We start from the raw sequence: 26,928 nt of genomic DNA on the forward strand, positions 1-26,928 counted from the left end.
GCTTGCAAGCACGTAGCTAATAAGCATATTTGCTACATAGCAGCTTACTTCTTAAAATATCGTATTTTCCGCACTATAAGGCGCACCTAAAAACCTCAAATTTCCTCAAAAGCTGACAGTGCACCTTATAATCCGGAGCGCGTTATATATGGACCAATATTGAGGGATTCGTGGATGAGGAATAACTTAATAAAGTGAGTTCTACATGTTTATTTTGTGTGTTGTGTTGTGTGACATTATGGTTTGAGCAACGTTGAGTTATTGATATATTATTGCTTTGCACTATTTCCAGTGTTACTATATTGTGATTGCACTAACGTTTGATTTACCATAACAGTATCAGACATGTTTTTTATGTATTTATTGAATCGGGGAAAATAATAAAACAGCCATTTATTCATTTTGGGAGTGAACGGAGTTGTCAGAACGCTGGTTTGTAATCTATTAATAAAGTTTGACTGACCTATCTGACTGTTTAGTTGACATTCCCTTTAGCGCAGCTCCGTCCAAAGCAGTGTTTTTCAACCTTTTTTGAGCCAAGGCACATGTTATTTATAGAAAAAAATCCGGAGTTATCAGAAATCATAAAAAAATGTAACTCGGTAGCCGATATTGACAATAAAAAGTCGTAGGATATGACTTACAAACATAACCTAGCATGCATCACTATAACTCTTGTCTCAAAGTAGGTGTACTGTCACCACCTGTCACACCACACTCTGACTTATTTTGAGTGTATTGGTGTTTTCCTGTATGTAGTGTTTTAATTATTGTCTTGCGTTCCTATTTGGGTGGCTTTTCCTGTATTTTCCAGTTGCAGTTTCATGCTATGCCCCGCAACTGCTTTGTTTTAGCAATCAAGAATATTGAAGTTGTTGCTATCCTTCTTTGTGGGGACATTGTTGATTGTCATGTCATGTACATGTGTACTTTGTGGATGCCATCTCCACTCCACACGCTGTAAGTCTTTGCTGTTGTCCAGCATTCTGTTTTTTTAAATTTTGTAACCAGTTCAGTTTTAATTTTGTTTTGCATAGCCATCCCTAAGCTTCAATACATTGTCTTAAGGGGAGCTCTAGACAGCACTGACACTCAACAACGGCACATTATTTGCGGATTATAGTTACTGGTTTGCAAAAAATATTTTTAACCAAAATAGGTGAAATTAGATAATCTCCCACGGCACACCAGACTGTATCTCACGGCACAGTAGTGTGCCTCGGCACAGTGGTTGAAAAACACGGATCTAAAGGATGCATAACGTAACCCCAGCCTTTTGCATCTATTATAATGCGGTGCGCCTTATATATGAACAAAGTTTTAAAATAGGCCATTCATTGAAGGTGCGCCTTATAATCCGGTGCACCTTATAGTGCGGATAGTTGTTTTTTCCAGCTGTATTTGTAGGGAAATATTGCAGTAAATGTTTACATCGGTGGCCTTATCATGAAAACAGAGAAGCCATAACGTAAACTCGGCTTCGGTAAAACAAATGACGTCACCGCGGTGTTCCAATCATGCCCTATTCGGTTGTTATCGCGAGGAAGTGAAATGAAGCGAGAGTGTTTTTCTACGTCGACGTTTCTAGAGAGCCGAAAGTAATGTCTTCTGGGGCTTGGACACGCCGACACACATCGCTGCTTACGTGATTTTTTTAATTTTTAATTTTTTTGAGCGTTTTTTTGCCCCCACAATTCTGCTTGACGTCGTTCCCGCGCATTTGTCTCCGCTAGACTCCTGCCTTCAGGGTTTGGACAGCGCCTGCTTCTTTCTTCTTCTGAGGCAGCGTCGCACACATGGAGCCCCGCGTCGTGTGATCCCGGGAAGGGCTTGGAATAGCACACACGCCATCCCTCCCGCGATGCTACCGTCTCCCCGGACTCGGTGACGGCCGAAGCATGGTGCCCTCTGGCCGGGGGAGCTGGATTTATCGCACGCTGGCCCCAGAAAGTCGATACCGGCGCTCGACGGATCGGTCAGCCCACTCATCTTCTTCACTGCCGGGGCAATTGAGTCACGACCACCGCACGTTCCGCGATGTTGAGCCGGCGAACACGGGAGGTTAGCGTGGCTTTCCTTCATTTCTTCCTTCCTGCCTCCATTTCTTGTTTTGCTTGAATCACAAATAATCTCACCAAGGAGGCCTGGCTTGACGTGATGGCAAATTTGTCCTGGTGAGGACCAGCTTGTGCCAAAACAGACGAAGACGGAGATGATAATGAACTACAAACCCCGTTTCTATATGAGTTGGGAAATTGTGTAAGATGTAAATATAAACGGAATACAATGATTTGCAAATCATTTTCAACCCATATTCAGTTGAATGCACTACAAAGACAAGATATTTGATGTTCAAACTCATAAACTTTATTTTTTTATGCAAATAATTAACTTAGAATTTCATGGCTGCAACACATGCCAAAGTAGTTGGGAAAGGGCATGTTCACCACTGTGTTACATCACCATTTCTTTTTTTAAAGAAGGGCCTAAAATGAACAAACAAAAAACATAAACAACAATAAAACTTATAATAAACAGATAGATCTGAAGTTGATCTCGAAATTATTGTGTTAAAAGTAAACAGTAAAAAAATGTATACTTTATTTTTTAGCACTTTAATGAGTAGGACCCTTTTGGATCTCCAATCATTTTAGTGTGATTTGTTTTAAATTGTCATAGCTCAAAAAATAATAACGTCTATATAATCCAATCAATCAATCAATGTTTATTTATATAGCCCTTAATCACAAATGTCTCAAAGGACTGTACAAACAATTACGACTACGACATCCTCGGAAGAACCCACAAAAGGGCAAAGAAAACTCCCACCCAGTGGGACGCCAGTGACAATGCTGACTATGAGAAACCTTGGAGAGGACCTCCTTCCCCCCCATGGGACCGAAAGCAATGGATGTCGAGCGGGTCTAACAAGATACTGTGAAAGTTCAATCCATAGTGGCTTCAACACAGCCGCGAGAGTTCAGTTCAAAGCAGATCCAAGACAGCAGCAAGAGTCCCGTCCACAGGAAATCCCAAGCAGAGGCTTGGGATGGTCAAAAATTTATTTTTTGCTGATATCCGATATTGTCCAACTCTTAGAGGCCTACTGAAATTAGATTTTCTTATTTAAACGGGGATAGCAGGTCCATTCTATGTGTCATACTTGATCATTTTGCGATGTTGTCATATTTTTGCTGAAAGGATTTAGTAGAGAACATCGACGATAAAGTTTGCAACATTTAGTCGCTAATAAAAAAAAGCCTTGCCTGTACCGGAAGTAGCAGACGATGTGCGCGTGACGTCATGGGTTGTAGGGCTCCACACATCCTCACATTGTTTATAATCATAGCCACCACCAGCAAAAGCAATTTGGACCGAGAAAGCGACGATTTCCCCATTCATTTGAGAGAGGATGAAAGATTTGTGGATGAGGAAAGTTAGAGTGAAGCACTAAACGAAGAAAAAAGGCGACGGCAGTGGGAGCGATTCAGATGTTATTAGACACATTTACTAGGATAATTCTGGAAAATCCTTTATCTGATAATTGTGTTACTAGTATTTTAGTGAGATTATAAAGTCATACCTGAAAGTCAGAGGGGGTTTGGTGACCGCCAGTGTCTCTGATGGAAGCCATGGGGGAGCCAAGAAAGTCGCAGCTGCCTATTTGACAGCTGCAGGAAGAACAACACAAGCTCCATTGATGTCTCCGGTAAGAGATGACTTTTTACCACAATTTTCTCATCGAAACCTGCCGGTCGACATGTGGTAGAGTTACATGTTCGCTTGACCGCTCTGTTCCATAGTAAAGCTTCACAACAAAGAAACACCGGCTGTGTTTTGGTCGCTAAAGGCAGCTACAATACACCGCTTTCCACCAACATCATTCTTCTTTATAGTCTCCATTATTAATTGAACAAATTGCAAAAGATTCAGCAACACAGATGTCCAAAATACTGTGTAATTATGCGATTAAATCGGACGACTTTTAGCCGTGAGTGGTGCTGGGATAAAATGTCTGCTCCAACCAATAACGTCACAAGCACGCGTCAACATAAGCGTCATCATTCCGCGACATTTTCAACAAGAAACTTTGCGGGAAATTTAAAATTGCAATTTAGTAAACTAAACCGGCCATATTGGCATGTGTTGCAATGTTAAGATTTCATCATTGATGTATAAACTATCAGACTGCGTGGTCGTTAATAGTGGGTTTCAGTAGGCCTTTAACAACACTCATTAAACGTTTTGGGAACTGAGGAAACTAATTGTTGAAGCTCTGAAAGTGAAATTCTTTCCCATTCTTGTTTTATATAGAGCTTCAGTTGTTCAACAGTCCGGGGTCTCCGCTGTGGTATTTTACGCTTCATAATACGCCACACATTTTCAAAGGGAGACAGGTCTGGACTGCAGGCGGACCAGGAAAGTACCCACACTCTTTTTTTACGAAGCCACGCTGTTGTAACACTTGTCTTGCTGAAATAAGCAGGGGCGTCCATGATGACATTGCTTGGATGACAACATATGTTGCTCCAAAACCTGTATGGACCTTTCAGCATTAATGGTGCCTTCACAGATGTGTAAGATGCCCATGCCTTGGGCACTAATACACCCCCATACCATCACAGATGCTGGGTTTTGAACTTTGCGCCTATAACAATCCAAATGGTTACTTTCCTCTTTGTTCCGGAGGACACCACATCCTCTGTTTCCAGATTTAATTTGAAATGTGGACTCGTCAGACCACAGAACACCTTTCCACTTTGCATCAATCCATTTTAGGTAAGCTCAGGCCCAGCAAAGCCGGCGGCGTTTCAGGATATTGTTGATAAATAGGTTTAGCTTTGCATAGTAGAGCTTTAACTTGCACTTACAGATGTAGCGACCAACTGTAGTTACTGACAGTGGTTTTATGAAGTGTTCCTGAGCCCATGTGGTGATATCCTTTACACACTGATGTCGGTTTTTGATGCAGTACCGCCTGAGGGATCAAAAGTCCGTAATATCATCGCTTACGTGCAGTGATTTCTCCAGATTCTCCGAACTTTTTGATGATTTTACGGACCGTATATGGTAAAATCCCTAATTTCCTTGCAATAGCTCGTTGAGAAATATTGTTCTAAAACTGTTCGACAATTTTTTTACAAAGTGGTGACCCTCGCCCCATCCTTGTTTGTGAATTACTTAGCATTTCATGGAAGCTGCTTTTATACCCAATCATGGCACCCACCTGTTCCCAATTAGCCTGCACACCTGTGGGATGTTCCATATAAGTGTTTGATGAGCATTCCTCAACTTTATCAGTATTTATTGCCACTTTTCCCAACTTCTTTGTCACGTGTTGCTGGCATCAAATTCTAAAGTTAATGATTATTTGTAAAAAAAAAAAAAAGTTTATCAGTTTGAAGATCAAATATGTTGTCTTTGTTGCATATTGAACTGAATATGGGTTGAAAATTATTTGCAAATCATTGTATTCCGTTTATATTTACATCTAACACAAATTCCCATCTCAAATGGAAACGGGGTTTGTATATATATATATATATATATATATATATATATATATATATATATATATATATATATTGGATCGATTAATAATTGTTACAAGTAAAAATAATGATTTATTCGAAAAAAAAACATTTTTTTCACACCCTCTTTTATGCACTAACAGGGGCGCCCACTTGAATGTCATTCTCATGTCACATTACTTGAGTGGACAATTAAGCAGCTGCTTACCACTGTAATGAGCATAACAATCTCCTGCACTTATCAGTTTGAACATCAAATATGTTTTCTGTGTAGCATATTCAACTGAATATGGGTTGAAAAGGATTTGCAAATCATTGTATTCCGTTTATATTTACATCTAACACAATTTCCCAACTCTATGGAAACAGGGTTTGTAATTTGTATATGTGGTATGAAAAGTTAAACTCTGAGCACATGTTCTAGCATCAGCTTATTGTACTGTATTATAACACACAAATATTTAGAAAAGCATTAATTAACTTCACATCCTGACACTGACTGAAAGCAGCGAGCGTCATGTGGCATCCATGCAAAGTGGGTTGTCACTTAACCCATATCAATGGCCTTCTATCCCGTGCCACAATGAGCTAGCTATAGCTCGTAAGCATCCTTCCACACTTGCTATGCAAGAGGTGTGACCATCTTCAGCCCCCCTGATTCACAGAGCAGAGCGTATATTAAAGGAGATTTAAAATCCATTACAGTTTAGTGCTCCCTGGGAAGATAGTTAAACAGAGCATGCAGGCAAAGGTTACAGGAGAGACCCACCAGGAAGTTGAAGTGATTAAAAAAAAAGGTGTAACTGATAAATCTGTGAATGTCAGTTTATTTATCACAGTTTGTGTGTATTCCAGTTCTAATGTCATTGTCTTCTGTATTTTGCTGCACAAGGTGTGGAAGGAGCCTGGTCACTGCTGTGGTGAATAGACATCGCGCCTAATTTAGTGTAAACGTCCACTATCCCAAAGCCTCTCAACATGAGCAACCACCAGTAAGTATGCCAAACACATCTCTTCTATAGAAGAGGCTATGAAATCCTCAATCTTTATTGACAAACGCGCCATCTCATGCATAAGGGCATCTCAGCGTGGCGGGAGATGATTAGCTCAATGGGACCTGCGTATTCTCCTGTGAAGGGACTTTGGGCCTCATCTACAGTGGAACATCTCCGCTATCTCCTGTTTCCGCTGGCACCTTTTAGCATTCATGAGGGATGCTCACTTGTCACTTGTCTTATTAATAATTACTCCTGTGTGTGTGTGGTCCCCCAGACAAGCCCTGCATTCTGATAACAGCCAAGCTCGGTGCTAAGAGAAGGGAGAAAGGAGAGGGAGGCTGCAGCAGCGTAGAGTGGAACGGAGTTGGGAGGTGAGGGGGAAGTGAATCCAGAGTGGGTTCAGTCAGCTGTGTTCTCTGGTTAAAGGCACAGGGTGCTGAGTACAGTTAGAAAGTCAAAGTCAGCACGGTGGCCAATCAGCCCTAAGTAGATAATAGAGGAAGGTGATGATGATGACTGTTTACAAGCGTGATTCAGTGTAGCCCAAAGCGAATGAGGCGACAGATGGAAATCTCCCACGTGGAGAAAGGTCTTTGGAGTTTTTTCACCCTGACTACCTTTGACAAGATGTCTGACATTGCTGTAGCATTTATGTAGTGGAAATAGAGTCGTACGATATACCCGTTCTAGTATAGTATCACAGTACTAATGAATCAAAAACGGTACTGTACTCTGAAAAGTACCGGTTCGCCATATTCTTTTTTTACAGGCATGACGGTGCGTCGTCACGTTGCTGTTTTTACGAGCAGAGGAGCATGTTCAGCAGCGCGCACACACAGAGTACTTACAAGCAGACACAGAGTGTAGACAGAAAAGGAAGAATGGACGCATTTTGTCTTGAAAAGTAAAGATAAAGGTGAAGTTATAACACTGAAACAGCCTCAGGAATAGGTGGTTTAAAACATGGCTAGCTAGTCAGCGGCTAATGTCCATCCGCAGTCGGCAGTGTTTTAGCTACTTCTAAATCACTAATCCTCGCCTCCATTGCGCCAAATAAACAACTTTCTTACACGTATCATTATCACTGCAGGACGAGGAATAGCTAAACACGCTTCACTACACACCGTAGGAGGATACAATAGCTCACCGCCATCAGAATGTAAACAAATGTTGTGGGCGGATCTAAACCTGACATCCGCTGTAATGATACCAACTAAAATAGCATATCTAGTCGATACTACTATAATCAATATTTTTTATCGTCACAAAATCTTTTTTCATCTTTTTTTTTGAGTTCATATTAATATATGAACTTTAAAAAAACCTCAGGAAGTATGTCCCTGGACACATGAGAACTTAAATTATGACCCATGTATGATCCTCTAACTACTTTGTATCAGATCGATACCTAAATTTGTGGTATCATCCAGAACTAATGTAAAGTATCAAAAAAGAGAAGAATAAGTGATTATTATATTTTAACAGTGTAGATAGGACATGTTGAAATAAGCAGATAACAACAGTAAATGAACAAGTGGATTATTAATAAATGTTTACAGTTTGTCCTTTATAATGTGTACAAAATTATAGGTGAATAAATTACATAATATGTTACTGCCTTACGTCAGCAGACTAATTAGGAGTCTTTGTTTGTATACTTACTACTAAAAGACAAGTTGTCTAGTATGTTCACTATTTTATTTAAGGACTAAATTGCAATAATAAACATATGTTTTTAATGTACCCTAAGATTTTTTGTTAAAATAAAGGCAATAATGCCGTTTTTTGTGGTCCCCATTATTTAGAAAAGTATCAAAATACATTTTGGTATCGGTACCAATATTAGTATTGAGACCAACCTCTCACACAATTTGTAACACACATCAGTGCATCGCCTTGGATTTGTCAGAAAACATGTAACGTGGCCTCACATGTCATGGAATCGGATGTAGATCAGTGTGACGATCCACAGCATACCACATTAAGAGTTTAACATGATGGAGGCAGTGTTACGACATGTGCATGTATGGCGGTTAATGGAGCAAATTCACTTGTTTATTGATGATGAGACCGCGGACAGAATGACTTCAGAAGGGTATTCATTATATATTTACTATTTACATATACGTGTATTGTGGTTGTAATTTGCAGTGTGTACAACTGTACCAACTGGATTTTAGTTAAAGCTAACAGCTTAGTAAGATCATCAAAGTGCTAAAACACAATGCTTTCAGTATGATGCAGTGCAATTTTACACCACTGTACAACCAACATTTAATATTTCAAGATGAAAAGTAGGCCGTTTTGTCCGCATCTGAGTGTTCAAGTGTACCTAATAAAAGTAAAAATATACATATTTAACTCTAAAAATAATTTGACAAGTACAGTAATATCTCAATTTACAAGCTTACTTGGTTCAACGACAGAGCTCTTAACTCAAAACGCCATGCATCCATTCATTTTCTGCCGTTTGTCCTTGGGGTCACGGGGGTGGCTGGAGCCTATCCCAGCTGCACCCGGGCAGAAGGCGGTGTACACTTTGGACAAGTCGCCACCTCATCGTAGTGCCAATACAGACAGACAACATTCACACTCACATTCACAAAACAGGGCCAATTTAGTGTTGCCAATCAACCTATCCCCAGGTGCATGTCTTTGAAGGTGGGAGGGGCCTATCCCCAGGTGTATGTCTTTGTAGCTGGGAGGGGCCTATCCCCAGGTGCATGTCTTTAGAGGTGGGAGGAAGCCAAAGTACCCGGAGGTAACCCACGCAGTCACGGGGAGAACATGCAAACTCCAACTCAAAATACTTCTTTCTCAAATCAACATCTCCCATTGAAATGAATTAAAATGCACCAAAATTTAAATATGTAACATTTCTTTTGGATAAGAAATATTGTATAGCAACAATGCAGTAACAAAGTTGTTTTATGAAGTACAATACAGTATTTATCTTGGAGAGTGTATCTCTTTTATTTCTCCCTCCAGCTGTTTCTTCGTCAAACACACCATCAGCTGCTTTTCCAGATTTTCATGGATAAATGTCTGCCGTTTAGGTATTACTTTCACATTTTTGGCTGATGGTATCGACTAATGCTGCTTCAGTTTGCTGCAGACAAGCAGTGATGTGCTCGAATTGCTTCACCAAGTACACTTCGTCATGTTTTTGAGGATTTCATTTTTTAGTTCAATGAATATCATCTACTTGTTCTTCTCAGCACTGTCCACTTTTTTTTTTATTTCCATTGCAATTCTGTGGAAGTTTTTGCAGTTCAAATGGAGCACATGTGTAAACCTCATGACCCACAGCAGGTATGCTTGTAACAACATTTTTTTTCTTTAAACATAAGAATTAGCCGAGAGACAGCTCTTACCTCTAAAAACGTATAAGTTCGGGCACTCTTAAGTTAAAATAGCACTTTAATTAACACTTTTTTTGTCAAAGCATAATGTTAATATCTAATTGTGTGCATAGTTATCCATCAGTGTAGAAGGCCTTAAATAAGAATGTACTTCAGTGCCAACGCTTGGTTAATAAAGACGCCCCAAAGAACAACTGCACCAGAGTTGTCAATGCAGTTAATTGTGAAGTGAGTACAGGTCAGAGCGACAAAGCTGTGATCCTACAAAATAATGTACTTTGTGTCAGAGCTTGTATCTGAGCTACAGCCGGAGAGTCTGACCTGTCCCTCTGTAATGGATTTGGCACATTTGTCTTGGTTTGCTGATGGTATCAAGGCAGTGAGTTGCTGTGCTCCGTGGGGCAGCCAAGTGTCTGGATACAAACTTATTGTGCACAGTGGCCGAGTTCCAGACAAGCTGGCTCGAAATACGGCGTCTGATATGATACCGAAGTACATGTCAAACTACTTCCTTAACGTAAATGACCGCCATAACCACAAGACCAGGGGGAGCTCCACAAACCACATTAAACCCAAATTCCGATCTAACAAAGGTCTTAACTCATTGTCTTTCTATGCCACATCAATGTGGAATGCACTCCCAACAGGTATAAAAGTAAGTGCATCTCTATATTCCTTCAAAACCGCTCTAAAACAACACCTCCAGGCAACTTCAACCCTTTACTAATACCCTCCCCCATTCACATCCCATGTCCCCGGATTATAAATTACATAATGTAAATAATCAAATGTACTTCTAATGTATATACTTGTTCTTATGCTATCTGAACTCACTATGTTCTCTGCTGGCTGTACATATCCTACTGAGTAAGACCTACACTGTTTCAATGTCCATTTCTCTGTTGATGCGATTGTTGATGACTGAAGTACCGATATCAACAAAGATCCTCATCCCACCCCCCGGATTGTAAATAATAAAATTTATATACTATGATGATTTACCTGTGTGATGACTGTACAGTATTATGTTGATAGTATATATTTGTACCATGAATTGATTAACGTGGACCCCGACTTAAACAAGTTGAAAAACTTATTTGGGTGTTACCATTTAATGGTCAATTGTACGGAATATGTACTAAACTGTGCAATCTACTAATAAAAGTATCAATCAATCAAAAAGTCTGTTAGCGCTGTTGGCATTGATGCTGTCGGTCTCTCAGAACCTCAACTGAAAAGCTAGCATTTAAACAAGCGCACTTATAATCTAGGAACCTCTGCCAAAGCTTGAACATGTGTCACTTTTGAAATCCCTTAAAATCAGAATCGGTTGTATTGGCCAAACACACAAAGATATCGACTTGGTAGTCAGTGCTTGTTTTGTTCAATGCAAAAAAACTAAGAAAAATGTAACACTGACGACAGAACACATTACAGAGAGAAACATTAAAAAACACAAAGGCCATTAAAGGAGCTCAGAGCTGATGAAACGAACTGCTACTTCAGAGATGATATTTCTACATACAGCTACAAAACAAAACAAAAGTAAAAATAAATACAAGTTGCGCACATATGATTGCACCGTGCATAGACAAAAAATAAACATTATCAAAGCAAAATCTCCATTTCATCATCCACATACACCGGCGCAGAGCAGCAAGAGACAGGAACAGACCCAACAAAACAACCAAGAGAGTTAACCCCGTCCTAGGCTACCCACTAGCTCTCGGCCAATGTCCAGTGTCCAGGGAGACCAAAGTGTCAGATACAAGCTTGTTCAGCCCGGGCACCAGGAGGCTCGTCCATCCCCACGGGTAATGCTAGCTCCGCAGCCCCATCTCTTCCTCTGCATCTTCTTCGGTCTCGCCAGGCAAAATGCAGTGTGGCAGAAAGCAAGCCGTTGGTCTCCAGTTCAGAAATGGCCATGGCTCCCCAAGGAAGATCCAAAAGTTCACAAAAAGCAACACGAGGCCACAAAAGTGCCACCCCTTGTTGCACAGACTCGAAAGAGCCCCTCTTTGGACGAAAAATGGCAGACGGACACCAAGACTTCCTGTTTGTTTTAAGGTTTGGGATTTAGACTGTTATCTGCGGCCCGTCATGAGAGGCATCTTCAACAATTTCCATGTCGATACTTGAAACTGGTAGGAAGCGCTACTTTTTTACTACTTTTAAAGGTGGTGCGAGAAATATTTTTAAAATTTAATTTTCGTGACCCCAAAAGTATAAAATTGCCAAACCTGACCCACCTGCAAAATTTAGTGAGTTTTTGTGCATGTTAAAGGCCGTTGAAACGCATCACTAGAATGTCAGGTTTAAACATCAAACTAACTATTTCACAACACAAGAAGAAGGAATCAAGCAGAGACAGAATTGAATTTTACTCATGAGGAGAGACATATTGGGCTGTACACTCAGTTACAGTTTCCCCCTACGCTCTAAGGTACGGTCCCACGTGCTCCTCTATTTATTCGGGAGGTCCCTAGTTCACATCACTGAGGCTGCATTGAAGGAAGGGGTAATGCAAGCAGCCCCAATAGACACCATACGTGATTATTCAGAATGGAAATGTGCTGACACTCGTGATTTCGCCTTGTCTCTGTTATGTCTGCGTTGAGGTACTCGATGTCCGTCCTTGACTGTCAGCAGGCAGGGTGTAGACCCAAACTATTGACACGAGACAGCTCGCAAAGCAAGACCACAAGTTGTGCCTTTGCACAGATGGAAAAGTACAACTTCAGCACAATTGATTATAACTATAGGAACAACCTTTAAGAATAAAAGTTGTGTGATAACTTATACATAATTATTCTAACAAAGAACTCAAAGTTCCATCTTTAGAACTTGTTCTACACCTTGTTGTGCTGACATCTATCACATCCAGTTCGTAGCATGTCCTTGTTTGCATCGTTAAAAATAATCCAAGAGTTGAAATGTTAAGTCTTCTCTCCTCGAGCAGGATACCATCCAGCCACTGCTGCCCTGCGGTCGTAATGGCTGCTTGCCCACTATCTGATTGGCCAGAAATGTGATTTTAATGCACTGAAGAGTTTGTGTTTGCCATGACTGATTAGTGTCTTGAAGTGCCAGGTGGGTAGACGACACGTGCAACTCTTTCCACCATCAGGTTCTAACAACAGGAGATGTTGCATAGGCCAACTGCACCGTTGTGAGACAATATAGTTCAAGTGAGCTGTTGATTCATGACAAAGTAACCCTTCAAGGGGTTCATAAAAGCGCTTCTCATCAAAAATCCGGTCCAGCAAAGAGAAAAAGCTATTTTAGTTTCCAGGCCTGCTTACATTAAACTTTGATCCACCCCCACCACCACCCAAATTTTCAACACCAAGGTTGTACAATGCCAAGCCGATGTCTTTGCCTTGTAACCAATGCCTTTGCCCTATTCACGGTGCCACGCGGGCTGCACCGGGACCAGCGCCAAGACACGCAAGACCCTGCTTGTAGGGTGACTTCTCCTTGTCCCGCATTGGCTGAGCTTGTTAGAGCACAATCCTCTCTGTGTATTTACATTTTAAGACCTTTCCTGGCAGATAAAATGACAGCTGACCTTACAAAGAATATGCGGTGAGCAAGGGCAAACCTTGTGCCCTTAAATGTCATGCGGAGGAACACATAATATCAGGCTTTTATTGCATTTTGTGTCTGAATATGTAATGGTATTGATTTTCCACTTGCTCAAACCTGTAGACAACCAATTATAGTCAATATACCAGTTACTTACTAAACTAATTCCATGTATTCATATTTTGAAAGAGGTGAGTTAAAAACATCCTAGTTTTTGGTCGAATAACAGACTTCTGCATCTGTCCTGCATGACCCGGAATTCTAACGCTCTTCCTGTTGTGTGCTTCAATGACAGGCCCCCGACCCAAGCTGCGTCCTCAGAGCTGGAGGTGATCTCTCAGCAGGTGGAGGAGGACAACCAGCGTGTGGCCCCAGTTAAGATCGTCAGCTTCTCCTACAGAGACTTACCTCTGGCTGCCCTAGATGTGTCCCTTGCTGGATCTCAGCTCATTTCAAACCCAGATGAAGATGATAACAGAGAGGGGTATGTATCTACTTTGTTTTGGTTCTGCTTTTGATGCGCTGCAGTCAGCTGATGTTTGGATTATGTATTAATGAACTGTCACAGCTTCACCAAATCAAGAAACCCTTGCATTTTTAAAGATTTCTGAACCAAGATGGCAAACTAACCAGGACCATTGATCTTCCTAAAAGTACTGGAATTATATATGCATTTTGGAAGCCAGAAGTCTGCTTGAGATTGCTGTAATAGGCTGAGGTCAAAGCCTCGATCATAGCATTCGTGCAATGGCAGTGCTACGCTCCAACTGTTTCACTAAGTTAGCTCTATCCTGCTTTGATGATTTCTTTCTTTAATTCAATCATCCACTTTAACTCTGTCCTTGACACTCACTTTCTTCATTACCATTGCTGGAAAAAGCAGACCTGGGCAAAATAGTGCCCGTGGGCCACATGCGGCCCGTTGAAATTTTGAATCCGACCCGCCGGACGTTCTATATAATTTATTTAGACCTTTAACATCAGCCATTATGAACAACACCTCCCACCCATACACTCGGACCTGGCGTGGAGAATGAGCACGTTCAGTGAAAGGCTCAGACTCCCAAAATGCAACACGGAACGACACAGGAGGTCCTTCATACCGACAGCCCTCAGACTGTATAATGCGTTTGTTCTTAAATGTACAAACCCCGTTTCCATATGAGTTGTGAAATTGTGTTAGATGTAAATATAAACAGAATACAATGATTTGCAAATCCTTTTCAACCCATATTCAGTTGAATATGCTACAAAGACAACATATTTGATGTTCAAACTGATAAACTTTTTTTTTTGTGCAAATCATTAACTTTAGAATTTGATGCCAGCAACATGTGACAAAGAAGTTGGGAAAGGTGGCAATAAATACTGATAAAGTTGAGGAATGCTCATCAAAAACCTATTTGGAACATCCCACAGGTGTGCAGGCTAATTGGGAACAGGTGGGTGCCATGATTGGGTACAAAAACAGCTTCCCAAAAAATGCTCAGTCTCTCATAAGAAAGGATGGGGCGAGGTACACCCATTTGTCCACAACTGTGTGAGCAAATAGTCAAACATTTTACGAACAACGTTTCTCAAAGTGCAATTGCAAGAAATTTAGGGATTTCAACATCTACGGTCCATAATATCATCAAAAGGTTCAGAGAATCTGGAAAAATCACTCCACGTAAGCGGCATGGCCGGAAACCAACATTGAATTACCGTGACCTTCGATCCCTCAGACGGCACTGTATCACAAACCGACATCAATCTCAGAAGGTTATCACCAAAAGGGCTCAGGAACACTTCAGAAAACCACTGTCACTAAATACAGTTTGTCGCTACATCTGTAAGTGCAAGTTAAAGCTCTACTATGCAAAGCGAAAGCCATTTATCAACAACATCCAGAAAAGACAATGCCAAGCCACATTCAGCACGTGTTACAACAGCGTGGCTTTGTAAAAAAAGAGTGTGGGTACTTTCCTGGCCCGCCTGCAGTCCAGACCTGTCTCCCATCAAAAATGTGTGGCGCATTATGAAGCGTAAAATACGACAGCGGAGACCCCGGACTGTTGAACTACCAAAGCTCTACATAAAACAAGAATGGGAAAGAATTCCACTTTCAAAGCTTCAACAATTACTTTCCTCAGTTCCCAAACGTTTATTGAGTGTTGTTAAATGAAAAGGTGATGTAACACAGTAGTGAACATGCCCTTTCCCAACTACTTTGGCACGTGTTGCAGCCATGAAATACTAAGTTAATTATTATTTGCAAAAAGAAAATTAAGTTTATGAGTTTGGACATCAAATAATAATAATAATAATAATAATAATGGATTAGACTTATATCGCGCTTTTCTATTATTAGATACTCAAAGCGCTCACAAAGAAGTGGTAACCCATCATTCATTCACACCTGGTGGTGGTAAGCTACATCTGTAGCCTCAGCTGCCCTGGGGTTGACTGACGGAAGCGTGGCTGCCAGTTTGCACCTACGGCCCCTCCGACCACCACCTATCATTCATTCACCAGTGTGAGCGGCACTGGGGGCAAGGGTGAAGTGTCCTGCCCAAGGACACAACGGCAGCGATTTGGATGTCAATAGGCGGGGATCGAACCTGCAACCCTCTGGTTTCTGGTACGGCCACTCTACCCACTACGCCATGCCGCCCCTTCAATATGTTGTCTTTGTAGTGCATTCAATTGAATATGGGTGGAAAAGGACTTGCAAATCATTGTATTCCATTTATATTTACATCTAACACAATTTCCCAACTCAGATGGAAACGGGGTTTGTATAATAGACAGTATTTATATTATTCACATGTAAATAATGCTGTATAAAAGACTGTTTGTATTATTCAAATGTAAATAATGCTGTATAATAGACTGTATTTATATTATTCACATGTAAAAATACCTTAATGTTTATTGTCTATTGTGGGTGAACTGTGGTGCTGAATTTCGCCCAGGGATCAATAAAGTACTTTCTATTCAATTCTATTCCATCAAAACTGTAGCCGCCATTATGATGTGCAGTGCTGTTTTCAAATGACCGTAAGTCTTGAATTATAGAAAGTATATCAGTGGTTGAAATCTGTGCGTATGGGTGTTATAGGAGATATTACTGTAATCTACGTCACAGCAGCTCAAACAAAGAACAAAGCAGAGTGGGCGGGGTTTGTTTTCAGCGTCAGAAACAGATGTGGAAGCACATTTTTAAAACAAAGATCTGCATAAAAGTGATAATATATTGTAGGTGTTTAATACCCTTTACATTCATATTTTGCTGTTTGTTACATTTTTGTTCCGTTTTGCTTGATTGTAAAAGACACACAACTACGGAGGAGCTGGTTTGAGAAGTGAAAGAGGGGCGACATTTATATGTTGTTGATATTCCTTGTTTTATTGCTCATAGTTTTAGCATCATAAATACTAATTTCTTTATTTTGATGTACATTTTGGGTGTCCCATTCAGTAGAAAAACGTAAAATTCCATTCCGTTTTTTTTTAGGTGGTCTATCATAACATTTTTAGAACTCTTTCAGACATTGTGACTTTTGGTATTAGTGTTCCTGAAAAAAAGGGACCCAAACACACATACTGTACATAAAATTTTTACAGCTAAATGTGTATATATCATTTATACACACATACATATTGGCCCCCCAGACACATTTTTTCTCTCAATGTGGCCCCCCGATTCAAAATATTTGCCCAGGTCTGATCTAAAGCTATGAGCTAATGCTAGTGAGTAAGACCAAATGTTTTAGGTGGATCTTACTATGACATTTCCTACGGCAACTAATGGCGGAAATGCTTGTAACTCAAATTTTTGCTTGCAACTTAAAGCATTACAGAAGGCCGAGAGACAGCTCTTCTCGCCAATCACTTTGAGGTCGGGGCTCTCTTAATGTGCAAAAGCCTCAAATGTAATCACACAATGACTGATGTTGTCTGAAATCTGACCTGCTATAACTCGTTACTGTATTGTTATTGTCATGTCAGAGTCCAATGAGTCTTGAATTTGAGTGATTTTGTTATTGTCGAGTCCTGCTCTGATGTGTTGGTTCACTTTTGCCTCAGCAAGGGTTGGGTTTTTGTTTGTATCAATACCCGTCAAAAGATGAGAAGATTTGTTTCTGTCACAATGTAGCAGAGCCCCAAGGCAGTACTTTTTCTTATCACAGTTATTGGCAGTTAGAGGCCCAGTCACCAAGGAAAGAACATACTCGTCCTGGGGCATCTTTGTTGCAGGCACCCCTGGCGCTCCTCTCAGGAAACATGACCCACAATCCTCTGACATCAAATAACAGTTTTCGCTTTTTTGCCATCAAGCCCTGGTCTTGACCAAAACCAAAATCAGATCATGATTTTTTGTTTTTTCCAAACACTTCATTTTGGTCTATATAACACAAAATGATGGTTCTTTGGTCAACATTTTGCATAAATTTTGCTCTAAAGACCTATCTTCAAGACACTTTTTGGCTGCCTTTCTAAAGCAGTTACCGTATTTTCCGGACAATAGGGCGCACCGGATTATAAGGCGCACTGCCAATGAGCGGGTCTAGTCAGGTTTATTTTCATACAAAAGGCGCGCCGGATTATAAGGTGCATTAAATGAGTCATATTAATATTATGATTTTTCTAAATGTAAAAGACTTCCTTGTGGTCTACGTGACATGTAATGGTGGTTATTTGCTCAAAATGTCGCATAAATGATGTTTTACACATCTTTAAGTCACTTTCTGACTGTCTCTTCAGGATACGCCGTTTGTGGGCGGTCTTATTTACGTGGCTCACCTTTGACAGCGTCTTCTCCCCGTCATTTTTGTTGTAGCGGTGTAGCGTGCAAGGACGGGAGTGGAAGCAGTGTCAAAAGATGGCGCTAAGTGTTTTAATGACATTCAGAGTTTACTTCAATCAATAACGGAGCAGCATCTCCGCATCCGGAAATGTGTCCGTGAAAAAAACGTCCAATCGAAACTCTGTAATAACTAAAGTTCCTTGGGTGAATAATGTAAACTCACTACACCGGTATGTTTTAGCGATTTCACGGCGAGTTTACTGACAAATGTAAGTAAGAACTTTAGACTACTTTATATTAGAAATGGCAACAGCGGAGGAGGAATGTCCAATAACAAGACAATAGAGAAAAAGAAGAAGCTTAGCGACTACGGTGTCTACATGGACTGCAAAGGCAGACCAGCACAAATTTTCAAGACTTATGCAGCTCCAAAATACAGATCAGCAGGTACCACAAAGTAAGGAAAGTTGCATTTTCATAATATTGTGAAACAAAACACCAGATATGTCTTACCTTATGCACACCATAATAATAATCTTATGTTGAAGCACAGTACAATCCATCAGGAGGTGCGGCTTCCTAGCTTACCAATTTAGTACTAAAACATTCTGATAGATTTTTGAGCGCTGTGTGTAGTGTCCTATATTTTCAATGGAACATATCAAATTTTGGTGTTGTTTACTTGAGTCATATTGCAGTCTACACGTATCTCGTATGTCTGACTGCCATCATATTGAATTATACACATATTTCTTATGGGTGACTGCCATCATATTGCGGTCTACACGTATCTCTTATGTGTGACTGCCATACATTGGTCACATTTATAATTTCACCATGTACCAAATAACATAGCTTCGAGATCGGTAAGCACAACCAAAATTATTCTGTACATTAGGCGCACCAGGTTATACGTTTTGAGAAAATGAAAGGATTTTGAGTCAACTTATAGTCCTAAAAATACGGTAGTATTAAGAGGCAGAGTTGTTCGATGGAAATGAAGCCCTCCTTAGGTCTGTGGTTAAAGCAGGATTAATATTTGCACATATTTGGAGCGATTTCCTCACAGTTGAAGGCACATTGACATGAATCATAAAAGTTAAATGAAAGGCAATTTTTATTTTGGATACGGCTGAAAGTTTGTGGAGTGACTTGTGCTGGTTGAAGCGCACAGAACATTTTCCTTCATAAGACAGACGGTTTTATATACATTTAAATTGGCTGACTCACGCAAGGATGTTTGGGTACATTTCTATTTTGATTGATTGATTGATACTTTTATTAGTAGATTGCACAGTACAGTACATATTCTGTACAATTGACCACTAAATGGTAACACCCGAATAAGTTTTTCAACTTGTTTAAGTCGGGGTCCACGTTAATCAATTCATGGATAATCTGCTCAGGTCACACTTCAACAAATTGTACAAAATTTTAGACGGAAGGATGGCAAGATGGTTTTATACACATCTCTGCAATGCCTCCACGGTTTGATTTTACACTTTTGGGACTCATGCAGATCCTAAATACAAATAAGCAGGTGCCATCAGGTAAAAAAGTTGGTTTTGCATAATAGGTCCCCTTTAAATGGCGGTCGGACACCTCGTTATGTATGGAGATATTTACAGTGATCTTAATAGTTTGGAATTACCACTTTTTAGGTCAAAGTTATGTAAATACAGACCTTTCATTGCCATCATGCACATGCACACTTTGTGCAGGAATACCCTGACAATATCCCTCACCAACTGTAACACTCCAAGTGATGTTTACGTTGCATCAGAGGAATGACACAGCATGCTTTGGAATGTATTCACATTTTTCTAGCAACGTATGGGACATTTTCAGTAACAGGAAGTGCTAATCTTTCCATGACCGAATGGTTTCTTCTGTAATTTACATTCCAGACATGCTTTGTTACCATGCCAGATTCCTTGTTTGGATCTAAGTGTGTCCTGTAGGTATATAGGAATGTATATAGTATTGCGTTGGACACATAGCAAAAAAATATGCTTATAAATGAAATCCTTGTGTTGATAGCAAGATATCAGTTATAGCAATATGCTGATAAAATGGCTGATTATGTATGGTTTTAGCTTGAATATTACATGACTCGACCTTGCTTTGGTTTTGTATCTCATTCCACTTGAAATGCAGCAGAAGAATATACACCAAAGAAGCACATTTAGTCTTGCACGGCAGCTTCGCAGTGCTCTTCATCAGGAGACGTGGGCGTTGATGTGGGAGGTGGATGTTCTTGCGGACCACATGGGGCACAAGCAGTACTTGTAGATTCTGTGCAGTGGTGAGCTGGATGGAATTATTAATAGACTTTTAATGCACCATGCACTGCAGGTTCAAGATGTGAGAAAAATAAGTATTGTCTTGATGAAATTGAAGCAAGACTGCATACTGTGATGTCCTGATAGTAGCAACTACAGTATTAAGCATTGTCATTGTAGTAAATACATCCACTGACTTTTTTATTAGTCTGACAGATAAAAGGATTCTTAAAATGTCATATTAAACATCTACAATGCATCTTCCAGTTTATAGTAGTGTATATGTGTTATAGGACTCATTTTAGGAGAGCAGGGAAGACACTCGTCACTTGCAAGAATGAGCATAATGTTGCTGGTAACTAGACAGGTTGTTGTGACCTCCAGACTCTGTGTAGCTCAGACTTCCTGGCAAAGCTTTATGCCTGCACAGCCGTCACTTGTCCTGAGTTTTCATCCGCATCTCATCTGGCTGCCCACAGCAGCATATGCCACTGATCTCCAGGGGTCCGACTGAGAGGTGTGAGGCACACAGCAATGACAGATGGTTCATGTGGGTCAAACGGCCACTTGGACCAGAGGATAGCAAGGGAAATGGGGATAAAGGATCGAAGCAAATAACCTTCATCTGCTTTCTATTCACAAAGCTACCAGTGGTATCATTTAAGCAGTGTAGTATCCCTGCTTGTGATGGATATACTGATATGGGATTGACTGATGCAGAAAGACTACCGCAATTCATGTGACATCATTCACAGAATTGGACAAGGATAATTACTGTAGTTGGTTTAATCACCAGCAATTTGTCCAATTCATCTGTTGGACCTGAGGTGTCACGGCCGCACTTGACCTCAATGCAAGATTTTAAAAGCGAAAATTGAATAAATACACCCTTCACGGTGGCAGAGGGGTTAGTGCGTCTGCCTCACAATACGAAGTTCCTGCAGTCCTGGGTTCAAATCCAGGCTCGGGTTCTTTCTGTGTGGAGTTTGCATGTTCTCCCCATGAATGCGTGGGTTCCCTCCGGGTACTCCGGCTTCTTCCCACTTCCAAAGACATGCACCTGGGGATAGGTTGATTGGCAACACTAAATTGGCCCTAGTGTGTGAATGTGAGTGTGAATGTTGTCTGTCTATCTGTGTTGGCCGTGTGATGAGGTGGCGACTTGTCCAGGGTGTACTCTGCCTTCCGCCCGATTGTAGCTGAGATAGGCGCCAGCGCCCCCCGCGACCCCGAAAGGGAATAAGCGGTAGAAAATGGATGGATGGATGGATGGACACCCTAAAATGTAATGTGTTCTTACTAGGTCTATACACCAAAGCAACCAGTTATGTAGTGTAATGCAAATCATCAATGCTAGTTTTTCAAACAACATCCATGACATACCTAGTTGATAAATGTCCAAAAGATGTTTCTTTATTTCTCCCTTGCCTTGTCAAATAGTCAGAAGAACAGTCCTCTTCATCAAGCTGTCCCCTCAGTTTGGCCCCATGTGCGCTTCAATAGATGACTTTCGAGAGTGCAGGGTTTGAGGGTTTGTTAATATTCACAGACATGCAAAGTACCAGATTGCTTTTTAGGCCAAGAGTGCGGCAGTTCGAGTGTCCCGGTAAAAACCTATTTATCTGGGACAGCTTGTCTGCTGCTCAGCACATGGAGCCCGATCCATCTTCATTTGCTCAGTATCTGTGGTCCATTTCTCTGGCAAAGATCTGCTTAGAATCCCCACTGCGAGGTCGCTCTTCAGCGTGAGGCTCCGATCACATAAACAGCTGTGGCCTTGGGAAAATACAAATCATTTCACCACCAAGTGTGGTCACTAGCTCAGAAACAGCTGCATATTCTAATGAGGTCCAATAGAAAAGCTGCTATCCACAATTTGGCCTTTACAAAGATAATAATGCTTAACTTGAGCACTGATTAGTGGTGTAGAACTGCACTGCATCTTACAGAGAGCTGTATTTAATATTGTCATGGTCCTAAAATAGCAGGATTATTCATTGTCATGACATGCTTGTTTTCAAGTCTTCAGGCTTCAGTCTTCAAGTTTACCTCTAAACCAGGGGTGGCCACACTTTTCCTGCAGGCGAGCTACTTTTCAATTGACCAAGTCGAGGGGATCTACCTCATACATATTAACCATTTATGTCTATTTGTTTATGAAATATGTTTTTGTTAACAAGTTAAAGGTGTTTAATGATAATATAAGCATGTTTAACATTAATTTATTTCATAAAGACGAGAATATAAGTTGGTGTGTTACCCTGATTGTTATGACATGCATTGATTGGAATCAGAGAGTAGTGATGATGACGTCCAAATGTTCAAATGGAGGAGAAAAAAAAGTCCTCTTTTCTGTCCAATACTATGAAAGTGGTTGCTTTTTGCCATCTTATTTGTCCAGCTTCCGTACTCCTTTTTGTATACTTTACAATAAATACATTGGCGGCAACCTCCATAGCTTTCTGAGACCAGCGTCATCTCACGGGTGCCGTGAATGTCAATCAAACAAAAGTGACGTCTTGGTGAGGATTGATGAACGCTAATTTTTAGGTCTCATTTTTTAATGCCTGACTGGCGATCGACTGACACATCCTACGCCATCGACCGGTAGCTCGCGATCGACATAAAAGGCACCCCTGCTCTAAACCTTCTTGCTTTAATTTGTAGAAAGAAGCTAGCTCAAAAACATGAATTTATTACCTACTGGCATATTTATTAGATTTTATTTACGGCAAGTTACTTCCAATCTTGTATTCATGAAGCTGAAAATAAGCTGTTCGGGTGGAGAAAGTAAGAAAAGAGTAAGGTGGATGATGTCCTCTGACCTCTGCTGTTCTGTTGCCTGCAAGCTCACAGTCGGCGTCTATTTCCCCCTACGGAACTCACCGAGTTCAGCAAATGGCCGCAAATCGGTAGAGCCTCTCACCACGTGGAGCACGGTGAGAGCAAAGTTACAGTAACAGTACGGGCAGAAAAGGTATCAAATGATCTGAAAGATTTTGAGTGCTCTTTGACATCACGTTTAATCATTTGAAATAATGACTTGAACTCACATGATAGTGTCCTAATAGTGGTAATGAGTGACACTAGGGGGTTCTAACTTACTGTTGACATGGCTGTATTGTACTGAGCAGACAGGTCAAAAAAATGCATCACAATAAGTTTGTTTTTCTGAATTATATTTCTCCTTTTATACTTCCTCTGTTTTAAATGTTTGCTATAAAGTTCCATATTTGAAATATTGATGACAGTACATAATGGACTAATGCAGTGTTTTTAACCATAGGGTTGGGGGCCCACTAGAGGCCGCCAAATATATCTGTTTCTTTGCTGTGGTCATTATGAGCCGCAATGGTACTCAGTTTTAATGCATATTTCCACCACTTGTGGCAGTAATGACAAATTTAAACAAACAAAAGACGTCTGGATCTAAATTCTTGGAGAAGTTTCTTAAGCGCCAAAAAATTTGACAAAAGTGATGAAACTGTATTTTTATTTGCACTTACATTTTATTGACAGTTTATTTAAGAAGCCTATACTTTATTATTATTTAGTTCGAATATATTTATTTTAGCACCGCATAATTACATGTACATTTATTTTTAATCAGTTTTCACGGGTCCTTTTTTTACTGAATTTTTGTTTAGTATTTATTTTTGTAATCAGCCTGACCTAAGCCTTGATAATATTTTTTGTTTTGAACACATGCTTTCATACCATAAGTAGGTTAGATATAACAATTTAATTTGGCTATTTACTAATTCAGTGTTAATATTTGAGTGGGCCTCAATGTCAAAAAGCTTAAGAACCCCTGGACTCTGGCAAAACAGGTGTACCTAATGGTGTGACCATTAAGAACACCTACACTATCTAATGAGATCCAAAGTGTGGACATACAAAGATACCAATGCTCTTTGAATCCCTGTGTGATTCAAGATTGCCAATAATCAAAATAATGTAATATATATAAAATAACCATGCAAGAATGATTCACTTTGTGTGTAGATCCAATTAACTCTGCCCGAGTCTGCCGTGCTCCTTTGCTGACTTATGTGGCTCTGTTGAAAATTTGCAATCAAGGCATTGATCAGGCATGCCGATCGATAGCCTTGCCAGAGCTGTGCAACTTCTGTGGAATCATGTGATTTATGATTTTTTTGGTGACCTCAGAAGAGGTTTGTGTGCATGTGTAACAATCAATACCTTCAATGAGTTGATAGATTGGCCCTAACTTGATAGCTCTTAATGAAACAAACACACACAGCAAGCAGTGTCTGCTTGTCCTTCATTTCATTTTCCACAATCCTTCAGTTGATAGAATAGTGACATGTGAGTGAAAGTCCATCCCATCACTCCGCTTAATGTTTTTATTCCATCCGGACATTCTGCAGCAGCCGGCATCATGTTCGGCATGCAATCACATCTGTCTCAGCCCGCTATTGATTGTCCTCATGATCTCCTCGCTTTGCCCTCCTGTCAGCACACCCTCCTCCTCTCTCACACCCCCACCCTGCCTGTTGATGTCTTCATGAAAGAGCTCACACATACACCACCCTTTCCGCTCTTATTCCCTCTGGCAATATTCCTGTGTGTGTGTGTGTGTGTGTAGACCAGAGCTGGGCAAATATTTTGACTTGGGGGGCCACATTGATAGAAAAAAAAAAAGTGTCTTTGGGGCCTATACAAACCCTGTTTCCATATGAGTTGGGAAATTGTGTTAGATGTAAATATAAACGGAATACAATGATTTGCAAATCCTTTTCAAAACATATTCAGTTGAATATGCTACAAAGACAACATATTTGATGTTCAAAGTGATAAACATTTTTTTTTTGCAAATAATCATTAACTTTAGAATTTGATGCCAGCAACATGTGACAAAGAAGTTGGGAAAGGTGGCAATAAATACTGATACAGTTGAGAAATCCTCATCAAACACTTATATGGAACATCTGACAGGTGTGCAGGCTAATTGGGAACAGGTGGGTGCCATTATTGGGTATAAAAGCAGCTTCCATGAAATGCTAAGTAATTCACAAACAAGGATGGGGTGAGGGTCACCACTTTGTAAGCAAATTGTGGAACAGTTTTAGAACAACATTTCTCAACGAGCTATTGCAAGGAATTTAGGGATTTTACCATTTTACAAACTTTCAAAAAGTTCAGAGAATCTGGAGAATTCACTGCACGTAAGCGATGATATTACGGAAAAACCGACATCAGTGTGTAAAGGATATCACCACATGGGCTCAGGAACACTTCACAAAACCACTGCCAGTAACTACAGTTGGTCGCTACATCTGTAAGTGCAAGTTAAAACTCTACTGTGGAAAGCCAAACCCATTTATCAACAATATCCTAAAACGCCGCCGGCTTGGCTGGGCCCAAGCTCACCTAAGATGGACTGATGCAAAGTGGAAAGATGTTCTGTGGTCTGACGAGTCCACATTTCAAATTATATTTTGGAAACAGAGGATGTGATGTCCTCCAGAACAAAGAAGAAAATAACCATTCAGATTGTTATAGTGATGGTATGGGGGTGCATTAGTGCCCAAGGCATGGGTAACTTACACATCTGTGAAGGCACCATTAATTCTGAAAGGTCCATACAGGTTTTGGAGCAACATATGTTGTCATCCAAGCAACGTTATCATGGACGCCCCTGCTTACTTCAGCAAGACAAGTGTTACAACAGCGTGGCTTCGTAAAAAAAGAATGCGGGTACTTTCCTGGCCCGCCTGCAGTCCAGACCTGTCTCCCATCGAAAATGTGTGGGGGATTATGAAGCGTTAAATTCGACAGCGGAGACCCAGGACTGTTGTACGACTGAAGCTCTACATAAAACAAGAGTGGGAAAGAATTCCACTTTCAAAGCTTCAGAAATGAGTTTCCTCAGTTCCCAAACGTTTATTGAGTGTTGTTAAAAGAAAAGGTGATGTAACACAGTGGTGAACATGCCCTTTCCTATCTACTTTGGCACGTGTTGCAGCCATGAAATTCTAAGTTAATTATTATTTGCAAAAAAAAATAAAGTTTATGAGTTTGAACACTTTGTAGTGCATTCAATTGAATATGAGCAAATCATTATATTCCGTTTATATTTACATCTGACACAATTTCCCAACTCATATGGAAACCGGGTTTGTAGAATATTAACTGGGAACAAAAAATAAAACACTGAATGTTAACAACATGTGAAGATCGCTCCTCTTTTACTTCTCAGACCAGCTCCTCGATAGTTGGGGATCTTTTACAATCAAGCAAAACACAACAAAAATGTAAAAAAAAAAAAAAAATCCCCAGCAAAATATGAATGCAACGTGTAATAAACACCAACAATATATTATATATTACCACATTTAGGCAGAAGTTAGTTTTAAA

At 40.4% G+C, this 26,928-nt stretch overlaps 1 protein-coding gene across 2 annotated transcripts in view; it reads left to right on the forward strand.

Annotated features, from left to right (window-relative positions):
- tmem266 (transmembrane protein 266) overlaps window positions 1–26,928 on the forward strand; it is a 60,277-nt gene that overhangs the window by 10,408 nt on the left and 22,941 nt on the right. Inside the window, exons 1-3 of one of the 2 annotated variants that reach the window (XM_061916967.1) lie at window positions 1,542–2,061; window positions 6,424–6,523; window positions 13,772–13,960. In XM_061916967.1, the coding sequence (XP_061772951.1) occupies window positions 6,510–6,523; window positions 13,772–13,960 (203 nt within the window). In that variant the 5' untranslated portion in view covers window positions 1,542–2,061; window positions 6,424–6,509. Of the gene's footprint in view, window positions 1–1,541; window positions 2,062–6,423; window positions 6,524–13,771; window positions 13,961–26,928 lie in introns of those variants that run through there. The other variant, XM_061916968.1, reaches the window with a different exon arrangement.

This window comes from Nerophis ophidion, linkage group LG12 (assembly GCF_033978795.1).
Source record: "Nerophis ophidion isolate RoL-2023_Sa linkage group LG12, RoL_Noph_v1.0, whole genome shotgun sequence".
Classification (NCBI taxonomy): domain Eukaryota; kingdom Metazoa; phylum Chordata; class Actinopteri; order Syngnathiformes; family Syngnathidae; genus Nerophis; species Nerophis ophidion.